This window comes from Plectropomus leopardus, chromosome 9, assembly GCF_008729295.1.
Source record: "Plectropomus leopardus isolate mb chromosome 9, YSFRI_Pleo_2.0, whole genome shotgun sequence".
Taxonomy (NCBI): Eukaryota; Metazoa; Chordata; class Actinopteri; order Perciformes; family Serranidae; genus Plectropomus; species Plectropomus leopardus.
The window spans coordinates 11,284,112-11,301,728 of NC_056471.1; the positions used below are offsets into that span (position 1 = coordinate 11,284,112).

Genomic DNA, 17,617 nt, shown 5'->3' on the forward strand with positions numbered 1-17,617 from the left:
CAAAACAAGGAAGGTTGTGTTTTTTTTTTTCATATTTCCTGTTTCAATAATTAATATGCATGAGTTTTATGGCCGCTTAAGATGCGATCAATTATTCATTAACAGCATGTTAATTGCATCCACAGTCGTGAATATTTAACCAAACACTAAATCAATGGGGTCGAATGAGCAGCAATATGGACATTTTATAAGCTTTGCCAAAATTAGGTTAGGTTTTAATGAAAACAGCACCGAGCAGATTGGAAAGGGACCAATGTGAAGAAAGGACCAACTTCACTAGGAGCTGATGTTTGGAAAGCAGACAATATGAATAAATGCAAGCTTGTTGACTCGTAATACTAAAGTCAGTGACTCTTCGCCTTTTCTTCTGCTTTGTCTCTTTATTCTCATCTCCTTCCCTTTTTAAATGGAGAGGATGTTATCTCTTCATCTCTGCCCACTGTAGCCAGCCTTTTTCGCTCTCAAAGACTCCAGACTCCTTTGTCCTGGATCTTTGTGTGCTTGTGTGTCTGTGCAGCTCTTGTTTGTGTGTGTGTCTGTGTGTGTGTCACAGCGGTGTCTGGACGTTGACATTTCTCTGCTTGGATAACCATCGCGCCCTCTGTCCCTCTGTCCCTCCAGCCATGACGCAGGGTAATGTCACCTGTCAGTCTCAAACTCCTACTTACAACCGCTGTCCCCCCTTAACTCCCCCCACCCTACCCACATGGAACACCACCACCACCAACTGCCGGTCCACCACCCTCTCACCCCGACCCTAAGCGCTCCTCCTCTGCACCTCACCTGGCAGACAAAGCCATCACCATCTCCCCCCTCCCACTGCTTTTGTCTTCCTCTCTAGTACCTCATATGACTCCATATCCTCCTGCTCTTTCACAGCCTTATGTCCAAATGGCAACTCACCCTTTCCCCCCCCCCTACGTTTGCCCCCAGGACTCCAGAATATGGTATGGGAAGACAGCACATAGTGAATGGGAAAGTCAGGGGTGGGAAGTTGACTTTTTGTCTGGACCCCGGTGCGTTCTGCGCCTGTTTTCAATTACTCTCCCGGCACAGGCAGGGTGGAGGTTTATGCGTTATATGGGAATGTAATTGACTATAACTGCCCTCTTAACATTAACCAGGTGTACTAGCTGAGTGTGTGAGATTAGGCCCCGGGTCTTGGCCGTTATGTGTGGACTGTCTATGTGTGTGTTGTTGTTGATGTATTTATACCCTGCTCCTGTGAGGTGCTGCCCATTAGCACCGCATTTAAATCTGCCATTTTTCCTGTGTGTTTCTGTGTGCATGAGTGTCTATGTGTGTGCACACTCCTACTACTTGTCCCTCTGTGTACGTTTCATCATTCATCTGCCTCTGTGCATATACGAGTGAGAGGGAAAGTAAAAAAAAAAGAGGCAGGATACAGATCCAGCCTGCTTCGGGGGGGGGCTGACTTTACAAGGATAAAGTCAAAATGGGCCCATTCACAAGGCTGACGCACTGTGATTTGTATGTATAGTGCTGTGCAGCCTGCGGGGCACTAGCCCACGGGCTATCACAGACACCCAGACCAGTGCACGAGCACAGGGAGGTGTGTGTGTGTTGAAGGAGAGGGTATTGTGTGTGTATGGTGGAAAGAGAAGCATCAACAGGCTGTCAATCACAGCCTGGCCACAGCCTGTCACTCCTCGATAGAGCTCGTCTGGGGGAGAATGGGAGTCCCTGGGACCCTGAGAGGAGAAAGGAAGGGAGGAGGTGCAGGAGGGGAAGCGGAGAAAGCAGGGAGGAGGTGACTGTCTGTCTGTCTTGGTGACTCGGGCTTGATTTGATATTTGATACGGAGCATGTGGCATTTGAATGCAAATCTATTTTGATTGTCCCACCGTCTGATAGGGTTAAGAGGAACCTATAGGGGATATGCATGTATGCATGTGTACCAGAGAGCTGGTTTGGAGACACACAGAGACAAAATGATGCTGAGAATTATTCAGATGGATTATATTACTCACCAATTCACTTGCATCCAGCATTTTTTTCTCTAAAAGCAATAAAAAGATATTTAATCAGAATAATATAATGGGTCAGAGGTTACAAAAATGTTTTGTGCAGAGATTCTTTTCCCCTTGCGGTAAAAGTAGTGTGGAAAAACTTTGCGGTGTATGTATATATACTGTGTTTTACTGTATGTATGTTTGAAAATGTGAGCGTGTGCAGGATAATTATTTTCCCCCGCGTGCATGTGGAGGATTGTGTTTAAAAGCAAGCATGCCAAGTAGGCAGACAGACAGAAAGATAGACGGGTGGATAAAGCCGGTATTACTGCAGTATGGAAATGTGAGGCTCAGTTCCCTCCCAATTAGAGCAGTGACTTCTGAAATGCCATAATACCCATTAATTAGCAGGCTGCTATTTTCTCAGTGATATGGCTAATTAGTCTGCGAGGCTCTACACTATCTGGACCATTATTATTGGGTTGAAGCCATGCAAACACACTCATGCACACACACTCGTGTTCAAGTCGATGCGCAAACACCAGCGTGCTCACGTTCATATACAAAGCGTACAGTGGGGTGGGGATATACATGAAGTGCACATTGCAACAATTTCCCACAGTTGAGTGACCCTAATTTAAGTGACGCCATTATACGCTTTAGTGGCAGCATAGCACAACATGAGAGTTAAAATGTTGAAGATGGGGATGTTGATGAACAGGCCTCAGACTTCTACATGCACCTCATAATGTGTTATTATACAATGATAAAAACCCAGAGCAGTGCTCGTCCCCTCTGTGAGAAACAACAGGGACACATTTCAACCCCCTGTAATGACTTGGCATGTGTGTGTGTGCTGCTCTCTATGCCTCGACAGTCCATCAGTGTCTCCCACCGGACAGACAGGCCACTGACACAGCACCACGAGGCCGGGAAACCTTTTCAATCACTCCCTCACTTTTCCCTCTCTGTCAGGTGGCAGAATGGCGTGATTGATCTGTTGTTTCTCCAAGGCAGTAAAGGAGTGGAAAGAAGTTGTGTTGGGTAAAAAAAAAAAAAAAAAAAAGGTCTGGCATGTGTGACAACCACTTTCATAAGTTTATTAATCATCTTCATCAATAATGCAGCCCTGGACCTGCTGTTGGTTGTCATGCAGTGAGTGTGTGTGTGTGTGTGTGTGTGTGTGTGTGTGTGTGTGTGTGTGTTTGCATGCATGCGTGTGAGTGTGTGTTCACACCCCTCACAGCCCGATGAACTTCATAAGTGTCCCATCACCACTTTAATCAAATTACTTATGAACCAAAATTGACAGTTTTCATTAATTATAAAGGATTATTCTAATTGCGATTCAAATTTATTCATTTAGAACAGACGGCATTCAGTAATGTTTCAGGAAATTTGCATATTAAATGGAGAGGGTAGGCCATTAGCTATGCTAATATATGCATGATTCCTTATTTTGTGATTGGTGGGCCATATGTAGCAGGCTGGGGGTGTGCAGGTGAGGAATCTAGAAGGAGCTGTAATATGTTTGATAAACACAGAGGGATGCAAGGCCAAAACACACATGTGCACATGCCCCCCCCCCACACACACACACACAAACATGCTCACGCACACCAGCCAAGCCATACGTCTCTGTTCAGTATCAATCTCCCTCCGTCACACACACACACACACACACACACACACTCTCTCTCTCTCTCTCTCTCTCTCTCTCTCTCTCTGTCCTCACATTTTCTCTCCCACTCTGCTTCCATATTCCTCCCTCAAGACCCATTGGAGGGAACAACTTTTCACCCGAGAACAAACACGGCACACTAATTAAGTTTCTGATTTCTGATCCTGCTGCATTTAGAAACATAACCTTGAGCCTGTGTACAGTCACAGTCACAGTTATGATTTAATACGGTGCTTAAATGGAACAAAAAGAAAGAACTTTTGCAAGCGGCACATTCATCCCCACAATGTATGGGGCTGGTCACGGGTTGACACAATGCTCTTTATCAAGCTATATATAGTCGATGCATTATGCATTAAGTTTAACATGTGCTTAAATCAACACTATTCAATATGAATACATCAGTCTTCAACTAAGGTAGAGAGGAGAACAGTTAGGGTAAATGACTGCGTGGGGAGGCACGCAGGCGGGCATAAGCACACGGTCACACACACACCTACATGCGGTCACACACACCCTTCGGCTGTGCGGTGGCGTCTACCCAGGCCTGATGACAGGGCCATTATTCACTGGTCAGTCCCACGAGGGCAGGGCGAGGGCTGGACAGGGTAGCAGAGTGTCCCAGCATGGCAGGACAGCGCTGAGGTGAGAGGGACCAGGACCCTTCATTACTCTCGTGGTCCAGGGGCCTGGAGCCCCCCCCCCCCCCCTTTGTCTCTGTCTCCATCAGATTAATGGGCCAGGCCCCGACAGAGGAAGTGTTTCAATCAGCACCGCCTGCCAAGCTTGTCCATCACCCAGACAGCCTCTTATTCATCATGGCTTTGATACACACACACACACACACACACACACACACATACGCATGCAGAGATGTTTATTTGGTTGCATTCTCCCCCAGGTGCTCTGGTGTAAATTCAGGCCACAGGTAGCGTTATCAGGCTACAAGTTGTTGAACCCAGGAGCTCTTTTCTCCTCCACTCCTACAAACAGGCGAGATCTCATTGCCTGTCTTTCAATGCTCCCTGCACGATTTCTCAGTTGAATTTTGAATGATCCTTTTCGGATGAAATGGATGAAACACAATTGGTTAAGTGTCTCTGGGACTTCTGTCCCCAAGCTGGGACTGGAGCTCCGGCTCCGGGGGGAAGCGGGGAGCGATCTCTCCCAAGTGGGGCCTCTCCCTTAGCGGCGAAGGCACAGCGCGGATCCTCCCTGACCCACAGTCTCCCTCCTCCAGGGTCCATTTGTTCTAAGAAATATTTAACAACGGGGCAAATTCAGCTGACATGACATGAGCAGATAGAGACGAGGAGGAGGATGGGACGATGCACAGAGCGAGCTGGAAATGAATTTTTCAGCGCAGTGAGATGTTCTATTTGAATAAATCATGACACTTAAGATAGACATGAGGGCAATATAGAAGGTGCTCGCTGTTACTTTGAGGAGTAGCACTCCAAAGGAATGAAGCGAAGCGATGTGTGTGCGTGTGATGGTCTCTCTTTGTCTGTCTCCCCCCATGTTTCTGTGTGTTCAATATGTGTTTCTGCACATTTTCTTTTATGTTTTGTCTTTTTTTTTTTTTTTAGTCAAGGTATCTTTGTATCTATCAGTCTGATATTAGCAAGGCTTGTTGAACTGGATGTTTCTCTCCCAGTAAACTGGGCCACTGCAGCCTGTTACAGCCTGGTGTCCGAGGCCCAGGGCCAGGCCCAGAGACAGACCTGGTTCTGGATTATTAATGTCCCCCCCTGTGGAGCCGGGGCCCCTCCCCCACCCAGTGCCCCCCTACACCCGTAGGGTCAGCCTGCATGGCTCCTGGTGCAAGGCCCCCCTCATAAATCTCCCTAAATTAGTGTGCGTATGTGTGCATTTGTGTGTGTGTGCTCCACGCTTAAACATATACTGCAGACAGGGAGACAGGTCACCACGAAAACAAGCCAGTCAGGCTCTTGGTTGAAGTGTCAGTGATGCATAGCGGCAAGAGTGAAAGAAAGAGTTACAGGGGGAAGAAAGAATACGAGAAGTGAAACACAAGGGGAGGAAAAGAAAATACACAAAACAGGACTTGAGGAAGACATTTGATTCTCTTCGAGTGCCAGACTTCACTTTAAGTTTGCTCGCCTTTTTGTCAATCCTTTTTTTCTTGCGCTGTAACTTTATATTTGCTTGCAAATATTTACACTTAATTTGAACTTGCCTCTGACTTCATTAAAATCGATTTCCAGGCCAAATCTTAATCCTTAATAGCCCAAGTGCAGGATCTCCCATTCCTCTACCTGCCTAGATTAGTTCAACATGTCCCACGGTGGTAACAGGCATTGGGAAGTGCTGTTGTGTCACTTAGTTAACCCCCGAGACAAATGGCTCCCCTCCGGAGCACAGTGAATTACACACCTCATGAAGCATATTAGGAGGCAGACACAGTGCTTTTCTTCTGGAGATGATCTGTGCGGCAGAGATGGATGGAGGGAGACGGAGAGGAGAGGGCTGAGTTATGGCATCACCCACAGCCATTTTTACAGCGCATCGGCATCCGCGCAAAACAGAGAGAGGAGGGGCAGAGAATAAAGAAATGAGGCACAAAGATGTACAGCACAGTGTGTAACAAAAGGCTGAAAAGATGAATAAACTAGAACTACCGAGGAAGATAAAACCACACAGCTCTGAAGTTATCCACGTTAAATTTGACAAGGAAAACAACTCTTTACCTCATTTGTTGCTAATGTAGGAAAATTATTAGAAAATATAAGAGAATTGTCCCTCGGAGGCTTCCTTGCTGTTAGCTAATCGCTTAGACAATCTTTATCACCACCGTAATAATATTTAGATGCTACAGGGATTACTTAAAAGTTGTGTTATAATTGCTTTCCTTGTTTTGTTTTTTATGGGCAGAGGGTGATTTTGTGTTTAATTGCTCCAAAGTGACAAATAATGCCCGTTATTATATGATGAAAGTGTGAGATCATTAAATTACTACGGCGACCGGCTGCATGTGTTTATTCGTTCGTTTTCGCCGTTGCAAATTTATGCCACGAGGCTTCAAGAGGCCAAGCAGTTATTTACACAAATTCACTTCCACAGCCATTCCTGGATTTGGGGTAATTACGTGAGAGCAAAATGGTTTTATTTCATTTAATCCGGCCGGCGCAGCAATTTGCAGTGGTAATATTTGTAGCTGTGGAGGCTGCACTGCAAAACAGCTTGAAACAAGCAAGAGACTCAAATACAAACAAGGTAGAAGGGGGCCATAACTAAAGCAATAATGTATGCAGAAGACAATATTTTCCATAGAAAACTGACAATGTATGTTTTGAGATGAGATATTGTCGTGTTTTTTACAGTTTGAAACATTATATGCAAAGCCAGACCCGGGTTATTAGATATACTGAGAAGTCCAAATGTCCCCCGTGTTGACATTGCAGATTTTTAATTATTTTTTTCACATTTTATTTGTTAATTTAACAGTGAATTAATCCTCTGTACGTTTTATCTCACTACATAATGATATAAATGCTTTTTAAAGTTTTCTCCAATAATAAAAAAAAAAAAAATCAAATTTAACAATACCATAATCAGCCTTTGAAAATGTGTATTTTTTGTGTAATTTTAAAAAAATACTTAATTGCTCCTAAATTTCCCAAGAATACACCAATCTGACCTCTGTGTCCTCAGTGGTTGCCATGGCAGTGATCATATGGATTTTGAGTCCTGACAGGGATTGATGAAATATAACTTGGGCTTTAAACATTACGATTGATTTACTATTTTCTGCTTTAAAAGCTGCATTGAAATAAATCTTTGTTCCATTGTGTAAAGCAGTTATCCGTAGGGGGAAAAAACTGAGTAGCTCATTATAAACGTAGAACTATGGCTGGATTTAAAATATATGACTGCACAATACACACCTCCCACCAACCTGAGTCAGTGTGTTGCCATTAAGATTGCATGAAAACAAGTTAGCAAGTGAGCAGAAAAGAAGAAATGGTTAAATAAATGTCATGAATAAATGCCTTTGTTAAACTTTTAAAAAATAATAACAAATTCAAATTGTTAGCTAAAGTTATGAATAATGCAAAGATAGACTCTTTAAAGAAAAGATTGTAACAATATCAGCTTTTGTTTTCTATCTTTCTTTTTCCTAAAAAGACAATGCATGGATTCATACAAAATTAATCCCTCTCAATCATCACTTATGACTCACTCTCAGAGTGTGGCAATATATTTATCTGCAGACACCCTGCCCTGCTATTTATATTTTCTTATTATCTTCTTATTTTGCTGTGTTTGGTACCTACCCGGGTACAGCACACAGGTGACGTTGGGACTTTATAAAAACTGAGCAAACAGCTGAAAGACTGTGAGCAGCACACATCCAAAAGGAAGACACAAAAACTGTGGACAACACCAGAAAAAAACACAAATCTAGCGAGGCGAAATACCAAGCAGACAAAACTCTGTGAGACATTAGAGTGACTCTGGGGTCTGCTTTCACTTTTACATTTACTGGCAATATTGTTCACAAACAGCAACCTGCAATTCATGCACAGTAAACTTTTAACATCCACTTAAATATTAGTTGAAATGAACACATTTGAAACATATTGGGTGATGTTGTTGGAGGGGAACATCAGCTCATGGGACAGAGATTTGGGGGTACATCTGGAAAAAAAAGCCATCCAGGTCAACATGAGTAACAGAGCAACAATGGTGAAACAATAAAAGATTATTTTCAATGATTACAAAGTGAGGAAAACATGATAATAGACAGCTGAACTGAGTAAATGAGAGAATTATAGGCTATCATCAGTTATCTGTCCATATTTACTGGTCAGCTGTCAATCAGATTATCCATAAATCCTTATTGGTAATCTCCTTGCTATTGCATATCATCACGCACTGCTCTTTATCCACCCTCCCCCACCCCCCTCCTCACCACACACCCACACTCTGTTGATCCATGTAAATGTGTGCAGCGGTGATTCCAGTCCCCCGGCTCCCGGGGAGATGAGATAGAGCACCGAGGAATCAACATGCTGCAGTTTTGTAATGTTTCCGTGCGGCTGACTCCAGACACCTTAAGTCATGTAAATAATGAATCAGATGATCCACGCGTGCAGGAGATCGAGGGGACACGCTGACATATGGCTGAGCGAATGAGGCATGCTGACTTTCCCTTACTGTCTCTTCTTCACTCTCAGCACAGTCTCACTTTTCCTCCACCTCCTCCTCCAGCTCCTCTCTCCAGTCCAAACTCTAATATTTAACCCCCTGATTTGGTCACCTCTGACTCTGGTGACCCCAACTTTCCTCTACCCACTTATCCATCAGCCGTCTATCATGAATACCTCAGAGCAGGAGGAGGACAGTTGGGGGAAAAGAGCAGAGTTTATGAATTAAACAGGAGGTGCAGTGGGGAAGGTGGAGTATGTTGGACAAGTGGATGTGGTCCACAGCTGTCTGCAAGGCTGCTCTCTGACCTCGAGGAGATAAGAAAGTTGGGAGACCCTCAGCCTGTGGGGTCCAACAGCTCCTGTAAAAAAAAAATCCTCCATCTCTCTGCTTCATGAATTATTGAGATATTGGCCTACAGCTTCTAAAATATACAGGAGGGTGGTCTGTCTCTCCTTTCCGATTTCACATACTCTCTACTTCGTCCGTCTGTCTATCTTTCTATCATTTTCTCCTCTCACTTTCTGCCTCCCTCTCTCTTTTTCCTCTCCCCCTCTCATTCAGATTTCGCCTCTTGCGCCAGTGAGATCGTAAATCAGAACACAAACAAAGCACGAAGAGGAAAAAAAGAGAGCGGCAGAGAAAGACAGTTTGTTATTCAGATCATAAGAGGCTTTTTCTTCCTCACTTGAAGAAGAGCGTCTACCACTAACCAGCTGTCATGCATTTAAAAGTTGTCAGGGATAAATTCACGAGTTCTTGTGTTACATCAGATGCTTGTAATGCGCACAGCAGTAAGCTGGCCCTTGAAATGAGACACAACTCTGGTCTGTCCATTTATCTTCTTTGCGCTCTTGTTTTTTTCTCTTTTTTTCTCTCTCTCTTTCTAGATGAAGCAATTGTCCAAGGCACGCCGCTGCTTACTGTGTGTCTCTTGACATGTCTCTGTGTGTGTGTGTGATGCGTTTGCTCGTGCATGATTATATCTAAGGCAGTTGGCTCCAAACGCGCTGCCCAGTGCAGAATCCTAGCCATAACAAATGAACAGAGGGTAGAAAATAAGACATATGAAAGAAAAGCTGAGCAAAGGAGTGATTCTCTCTCTGGCTGCTGGAGATCTGTATTGTAAGCAGTTTCAGCTGTCAGCACTTCTTTGAGCTACCTCAAAGGGAGGAGGAGGAGGGGAGGGGACCGGGAAATGTTGTAGTTTTATTTTCCCCCTTTTGAGGGTTCCTGTTTATTTGTACACGGCGCTGTTTATTTTCGCGGTTCATTTGATATAGTTTTTTTTTTTTCTTTTCAGAGAGACAGACAATGCAGAAGGGCGAGCGGAGAGATGTGCAGCACTGTAGTTTCAGTTAAAGAAGAAGTTGTCAGGCTGCAAGCCTTGGGGTGGGGCTAGGGAATAAATTGTCAGCCGTCCCCTTTCTGCTTTTCAGGCCTCCGGTGCTCCCCCCTACGCCCACTCCCCCCTTTACTCCTCCGACCCTCCCTCCTCCCTCCCTCCCTTCCTCATTAAGTATTGATGTGGGTAGCCATACTTGCCATCTCAGCCTATTAATAATGCATGGCAGGTGCTGTTGATGTGGTCTCTCACACTGAGATTGAGAGAGGCAGGAATGGCAACACTGTGCTGCATAGTAGCTACAGCATAACCTCCGTCACACGGCTCTGCGGCGGGGGGGGGGGGGGGGGGTGGTCTGCCCTGGTGAGTTTATGGCAAGCTGTGACAGCAGCTTGGAGATGGATATACAAGGTAGCATCTTACTCAATATCCCCGAGCTGTTTTTACATAGAAAACTCCCTTTGTCATAAACAACTGATGGATGAGGGCGGGATAGTGTATGAGCCTTGTCTGCCACTGCTGTTTTATTAGTTTTATTTGTATACTGTGTTTTATTGAAGTAGCTCATCCTGTACTGACAGACAGCTGCAGTTTCACTAACTCATTTCTCTCTCTGCCTCTCTTTCTCTGCATATCCAGGTTCTTCCTCAAGTTCTTCCTGAAATGTAACCAGAACTGCCTGAAGAATGCAGGGAACCCTCGAGACATGAGGCGTTTTCAGGTGAGATGCAACCGCCTGCGTGCATACAGTATGTGTTGTATGGATGACAAGGACCACACTTTCAAGGACTGTCTTTCATAAGTTTTTTTGCAAAGCAACCGACATGACAACAGCATAACCTCCCAGCAGTTGAAGAGAAACAAAGCATTCACAGGGTTGCTCTCACATAAATGCTGAATGAGTGTTTTCCCAGAGATAAATCTAAAGAGAAAAGAGAGCATGGTATGCACTACTGTACATACTTTTTTATAATTTTTTAATTCTCACCTCTTTTAGTCATTTACTAAGACAATATGTAAGTTTTTGTTCGCAGCTTAATTTTGCTGTAGCCCAAAATGTTTTATTGATTAATTTAAATAATCCAATGTTACATATATATAAAAAAAACAATTCAAGTGAACATTCTTTTAGTTTTCCAGTCAGCAGCGTAGATGTTTTGGTCCACTCTTACTGCTCTTATTGCTCTTGTCTGTTACAGCTGCACCAGGCAGCTTTTTTAATTTAAAAAAAAAGCTCTAAAAAGCCCATGGACATTACCTGCTTAGCATCAGACAGCCAAAGTTAGCAACTAGCAGGTAAAACAGCGAAATGTAACCCTAAAGAGTCAGTGGAGACCAAAATCAGAACTAACAGATTTAATATGTAGCCCTTTTTACACAGAGATTGCGCTATAGGGCCACTATGAAGTCCCCTCCTTATGCTGCTTTTTTTTTATACACAGAACCAAAAAGCAACATGTAGATAACATGCATTGCGGAAACAAAAGAGATGTGAAGGAGGTGAATTTAAACACAACAGCGTCAGCCTCTAGTATTACATTTAACATATACATCAGCACCATTTCATAATTAATAACAATCACATAACATGACAATAACAATCATTTACCATCTAGGTTGTATGGCGGGTGATCTCATCCTCTGCTTGGAGGGTAACCATATTTTTGGCCACTGTCCCTCTTCTTTAAGTCAGCTGCTAAGTACTGCTGGCTGCCTTTAAATCTCCCAGTGGTTGGTCGCACACATACAACATCATCAATACATCACACATGACCCATTCATTGTCCTGTCCTGCTGATTGTCCCTTTTACACAGATATCACATTTTTGTTATTACTATCTCTGCTGCCAGCTTTAAGGCGAGGCAACTCTGTCCCCCCATCCCATTATCTTGCTTTTAATAAAGAATGGTGAAGCAGAAGAACAGTGCAAGACTCCTGCCTTGAACAGGCAGTTACGAGGGGCTTGTTGCCTATGTGTAAATAGACAGTTTGCTAACAATATGCCATACCAAATTTAGTTTGTGTTCACAGGTTGTTTTTGCTGTAGCCAAAACTACTTTATCGCAGGGTTGAAATAACTCAATGCCTCATATGTATTTTAAAAAACTAAACTTAACAGAGTTAGTACAGAACGAAAAGCAAAGCTAGCTGAAATGCAACACATAACAGATGTTTAAAGAGAACTGCATAGAGTGTTGGAGGCAGGATCAAGTTTGTTCCTATGAAAGTTGCTCAGGAATCAGCAAAGTTCAACTTTCCAGGCAAAAAAAATATTCTGATCTTTCACATCTTTGGCCCATAAAGCAAACGTACAAGAGACTTTCACCAGCTTTCACTAACTTAAGGCTTGGCCCTCAGCTAACATAAATGGGAATAAAAATGATTTAATCGTCGGCTAGACTTTCGAAATGTTGTTGGACTGAATGGATCAAATCCCAGCCGTGAAACGAGTAATTTTACCAGGGATTGTGATGCTTAGAAAAATGTATCCATGGATTTACAAACTTCAATTTCCCAATGTTAGTCTTTGGGACAAAATTCTTTGTGGGCCCCACTGCATCACAAGAGACACAAAAGTTGGATGGTTTGGCCACTATGTCAAGTTGGCTTCAAAGTCTACATACATACACAGATACATTTACAGGGTTCCTGATACATACAGTAAAATTTGTAAAATAAAACAGGTGCTTTACTTCTAGAATACTAATGCTGCATTGGAAATCATTTACTCTTAAGACTGTATTAACAGAACAAAATATGAAATACAAAATTGAAGGTTAATATATTCCCCTCAAAATAAATGTCTGTGCTCCCCGTAAGATTTTACTGGACTTCATAATTCCCAGTTCATAATTTAGATTAACATCACACAAACACTGCTACATGTATAGGGTGCAAGTATCAAAGTAAGGCTTATTGTAGTTTTATGGTTTCCATCTTTTTTTTTTCTTTCTCAGGTGGTGGTGTCAACTACGGTGAGTGTAGAGGGTCATGTCCTGGCTGTTTCAGACAACATGTTTGTGCACAACAACTCCAAACACGGGCGCCGAGCTCGAAGACTGGACCCCTCGGAAGGAACACCGTCCTACCTGGAACACGGTACTAAAAGCAGGAACAAAAAAACCCCAAGCGCTCTCAACAAGCTTCTTTGTCTTCCTCACTTTCTTTCTTTCTGTTCAACTCCCCTCCCTGCCTCCCTCCCTCCCTCTCTCACCCCCTTCCCCCCTGTCTGGCTCTGCACTCAACCCCTCTTCTGTCTGCGCTCTATCCCTCTCAAGCCTGCTCTCTTGCTGTCTTTCTTATCTCTCTCCTGCTTCCTCCCGGATTCTCACTTTCCTCCCTTGTAGGGTTTCTAACTCGAGCTAAGAGAGGAGAGAGTGGTAGCTAGTGAGTCTCTTGTCTCTCCCTTGTGGCTTGCTCCCCTCAGGTCTCTGCCTCTGGGCCTTCTACTCTGCCTCGCATAAGCACTATGTGTCTTATGAGGTCTGTTCTGCTTAAAGCCAACACTGGCTTTATTTCCTCGGAGACCTGCTTTTATCCTCCAGCCCTCCATCACTCCCCATCCCTCAGGTTTTCAAACACACCCATACACACACACAGAAAGCCCATGCACACACATACACACCCCCGCATGCACAGTCAGACCCAAACCTTTAATACTTCATAATGACATGTGCACATGATTTAGGAGCCCGCACTGATTCCCAAGTCCCTAATCCAGTTATTTTCTCATTTCGATTTCCCAGACATTGAATAAGAGAAACATATTTTTTTTTCTTTGAGGAAAGTCAACCTCAGGGATGATAATGACAAAAAACTAAGATGGGATTTACATGATGGCCTACAGTAGATTGCATTAAGATTGAATGTTATGGTTAAGTCTTTCTAATGACCATCCTCCAGAGGTAAAGTGGACTGCTCGTCCCCGCGACTGGTCTCACAGACAATTAGAAAAGTTCACAAAGACGAGACATATTGGAGACGTCAGCGAGACTTGGATCTCACACTGAAAGGAGAGCACGCACAGTACGCTAACAGATGTTCCCTGTGTCAGAGAGATTTGTTTGGGAATTTCCTCTTCTCTGATTTTCAATTCTCCTGATGACTGTGGTTGGAGGAGGAACAACAACAGTGAAAGAACAAGAGTGTGGGGGGCATGAGATGACAGGAAGGGGTAAAAGTGCGGTCTTTATACCATATAAAGAAAAGATGAAATGATAAGAAAGAAGACAGTGGTTTCTTTTTGTTTCGTGTGTGTGTGTGTGTGTGTGTGTGTGTGTGTGTGTGTGTGTGTGTGTGTGTGTGTGTGTGTGTGTGTGTGTGTGCGTGCGTGCGTGCGTGCGTGTGTGTGCGTGTTGAGTTTGTGTGCAGGATACACAACTTTGGGGGCCCATTTCAGGCGGTAATAGATGAGCAGTGCATAGAGTTGAACAGATGGCACCGAGGAACACCCCAAAGTATAATCCTATCACATGGATTCACGTTCCACCATCTGGTTAATCCAAACACACACACAAACACACACATGCACATGGAGCGCACATAATATCAGCGGCTGTGAAAAGGGAGGCATCTTAGGCCATGATTACGGCCACAGATTGCTGCTTGGTGAACGCTGATCTCTGCAGGCGTATCGGGGGGCTAAATATCATTCCAGCTTGTTGGGAAGGATCAACAGAACAGGGAGTCAGGCAAAGAGCAAAGGCTAGGCTGCGGGGAAAAAAAAGTCAGCCTAGTCTAAAGTGGATTATGCCGCTTTACAGAATTACAGCATGTCTGACAAGCTGCATATCTGTTAAGGAGAGGAGATTTAGCTTGTATAAACATGTATTTTCCCAATGCTGTTCTTTTCTTCAATCACATCCAGTAATCTCCAAGTCCATAATACCAACAGATAAGGTCAAAAAGCACATTGAATACCAGTTATTGAAAATGTGGTTTATTATTGTTGTTATTCTGTGTACTTTGTCCGATAAGACATGAAGAATATGTTTTAAGAGAAAACACTGAAAGCTTTCAAAACGCATTACAAATATCCAGGCGGGGGGCTGAGATGAGCCTGTGTAGTCACATGCTCAACGGCCAGGCGCTGAGATACAGTAGCTGCAGCGATATATATGAAACAGACAGCTGAGCAAGAGCTAAGTGTTTGGTTAATGAAGGCGGCGTATTCAGAGGGCAGAGCTACTGTTGGCTCTGCTCTGCTCCCTGGTCGCATGGCCTTTGATCAGACACTCAGCACACCTGACATTTACACGCCTGCACGCTTTTCCACATGTCATAAAACAAGCACACCGCCGCTGCCCTCACACACAGGGCAGGGGTGATGTTTAATAACGGGGTGCGTATAATCACTCTGATTAGTATTCCTTGCTCGCCCCCGACCCCTGGGAGAGAGGAGAGAGGTGATGTGTGTGTGTGTCTGTCTGTGTGTGTGTGTGTGGAAAGAAGAGGGGACTGTACATTATGCCAATAGCAAAGACCTTTATGGGCTGTCATTAGGTTAGTTAGCATCTAATCTATTTTGTCTGTGACTCTTGCAGCGACCCCCAGCATCAAAGCCATCAGCCCCAGTGAAGGCTGGACCACAGGGGGCGCCACTGTCATCATCATTGGGGACAACTTTTTTGATGGCCTGCAGGTCATTTTTGGAACAATGCTGGTCTGGAGTGAGGTTAGTCACCATCCAATCATCTGAAAAAACAGTGTGTGTGGAGCTGCAAAAATGAGTTGCCAACCACTTAAAAATCAGTTTGATCAATTTGATCAAAGAACAAAAAGTCAAAATTCTCTGATTCCAGCTTCTAAAATGTGAATATTTACAGGTTTCTTTACACCCTTATGACAGTAAACTGCATATATTTGGGTTCTGACCAAAACAAGACATTTGAGGATGTCATCTTGGGCTTTAGAAAACACTTTTATATTATATTTTATACACTTTTATACAAACCAACATTTTTCCCCATTGTCGAACATTTTAGGGACCAAACAACTAACTGATTAATTCGGACCCCTTTGCATATGTGTGCATCCATACGCAGAGAACACACCAATCAGGGGCAAAGTATGGCTCGATGCAATGATTACAGTTTTCTGTGGCCGGGAGCCTTGTTCATGTGTTTCAGGCTGGAAGAAAGACTTCCAGCATAGGTCAACATGTGACAGGAGTCACAGGACCCTATTTACTGATTGGCTGCAGGTATTCTCAGGCCAAAATTCACTGTTTAAATTTATGCCATTCCCAATTTTTCCCCACAGAATCAAACAGCCACCACTTCATGTTACTGCAAAATATCACGCTGAGTTCTTTCCAGTATAAACAAATGGTTCCTAACATTTTCAGGTTTGGATCCATTTAAAATTAGGCGATTCTGTTTCATCCCCTTGTAACAGGACATGATCTTCATGTGAGAGATTTAATAAATGTATTCCTTCTCAATTGTTTTTAGTGGTTTAATACATAAAAAAAAAGATGAATGACATGACAGCTCCCCAAAAGTAAAGCCAAAACTTGATCGTCTCATAAACCCCACTCCCTCCATGTTGGTGAATGGGACACTGGCCAAACTAAAAAGTCAAAGCACAGATGAGATACATTTTTCCCAAAGATTGTTTCTATCATTTTAGGTCTTTCTTATCAAACTGATATAAAAGTGTTCATTTTCCTGATAATTTTGGTTTAATTAGTTATTTGAGTGGTTATGATGTCGTGAGTGACAGCTGTGTGTGGCACTCAATGAGCTTGCAATCAATGGTGCAGCTCACAATTGGTCGGATGGCAGGAACATGGTACCATGTTGATTATTACTGCACAGACTCTGGCTCCAAACGAGGTCACCAATGCAAGATGGCAGTGGCCATATCCTTGATATTTTGGCTTAATTTTGTACAGTGGGATTAAGTGGAGATGTCTTGTCCATCTTTATATGCAGTTACTGGTCTACAGAGGCAAAAGTATGCAATATTTTGAAAAAAAAATGAAATTAGAGAAAAGTCAATGGAAGTATCTATTTTGTGCAACAGAAAAACATGTTTCTTTCTCATTACTTTAATGATCATGTGACATCATCACATACATCTTGGGATCCCTAGGGGAGGGGTTTGAAGCACAGATTAGGAATCACTACTGTAAACTAATGCTAAAACAATTAGTCAATGAAAGTTGTTTAAATTAATATGTCAAGTGAACTGCCAAACATTTGCTGGTTTTAGCCTCTCAAATGTGAAGCTGTTCCTCTTTTCTGTGTTTCACATTAATGTAAATTAAATTAATATAAGGTCAGGCAACTGACAAATAATAAACAGATTAGTTAATAGTAATAATGATCATTAATTGCAGCCCTAGTGTAAACCCATGTCAAAAATATATTACTATCTGAACAGCCTGCTTTCTTACTTCCCTCTGGAGCAGTTTTTATATTTGTCATATCTCTCCTCGGCTC

General features: G+C 43.3%; 1 protein-coding gene across 2 annotated transcripts in view; it reads left to right on the forward strand.

The window, feature by feature from the left end:
- ebf1a (EBF transcription factor 1a) overlaps positions 1–17,617 on the forward strand; it is a 61,035-nt gene that overhangs the window by 19,430 nt on the left and 23,988 nt on the right. For both annotated transcript variants that reach the window (XM_042492866.1, XM_042492867.1), the window contains exons 7-9: positions 10,811–10,892; positions 13,130–13,271; positions 15,716–15,846. In XM_042492866.1, coding sequence (XP_042348800.1) covers positions 10,811–10,892; positions 13,130–13,271; positions 15,716–15,846 — 355 coding nt within the window. The remainder of the gene's footprint in view (positions 1–10,810; positions 10,893–13,129; positions 13,272–15,715; positions 15,847–17,617) is intronic.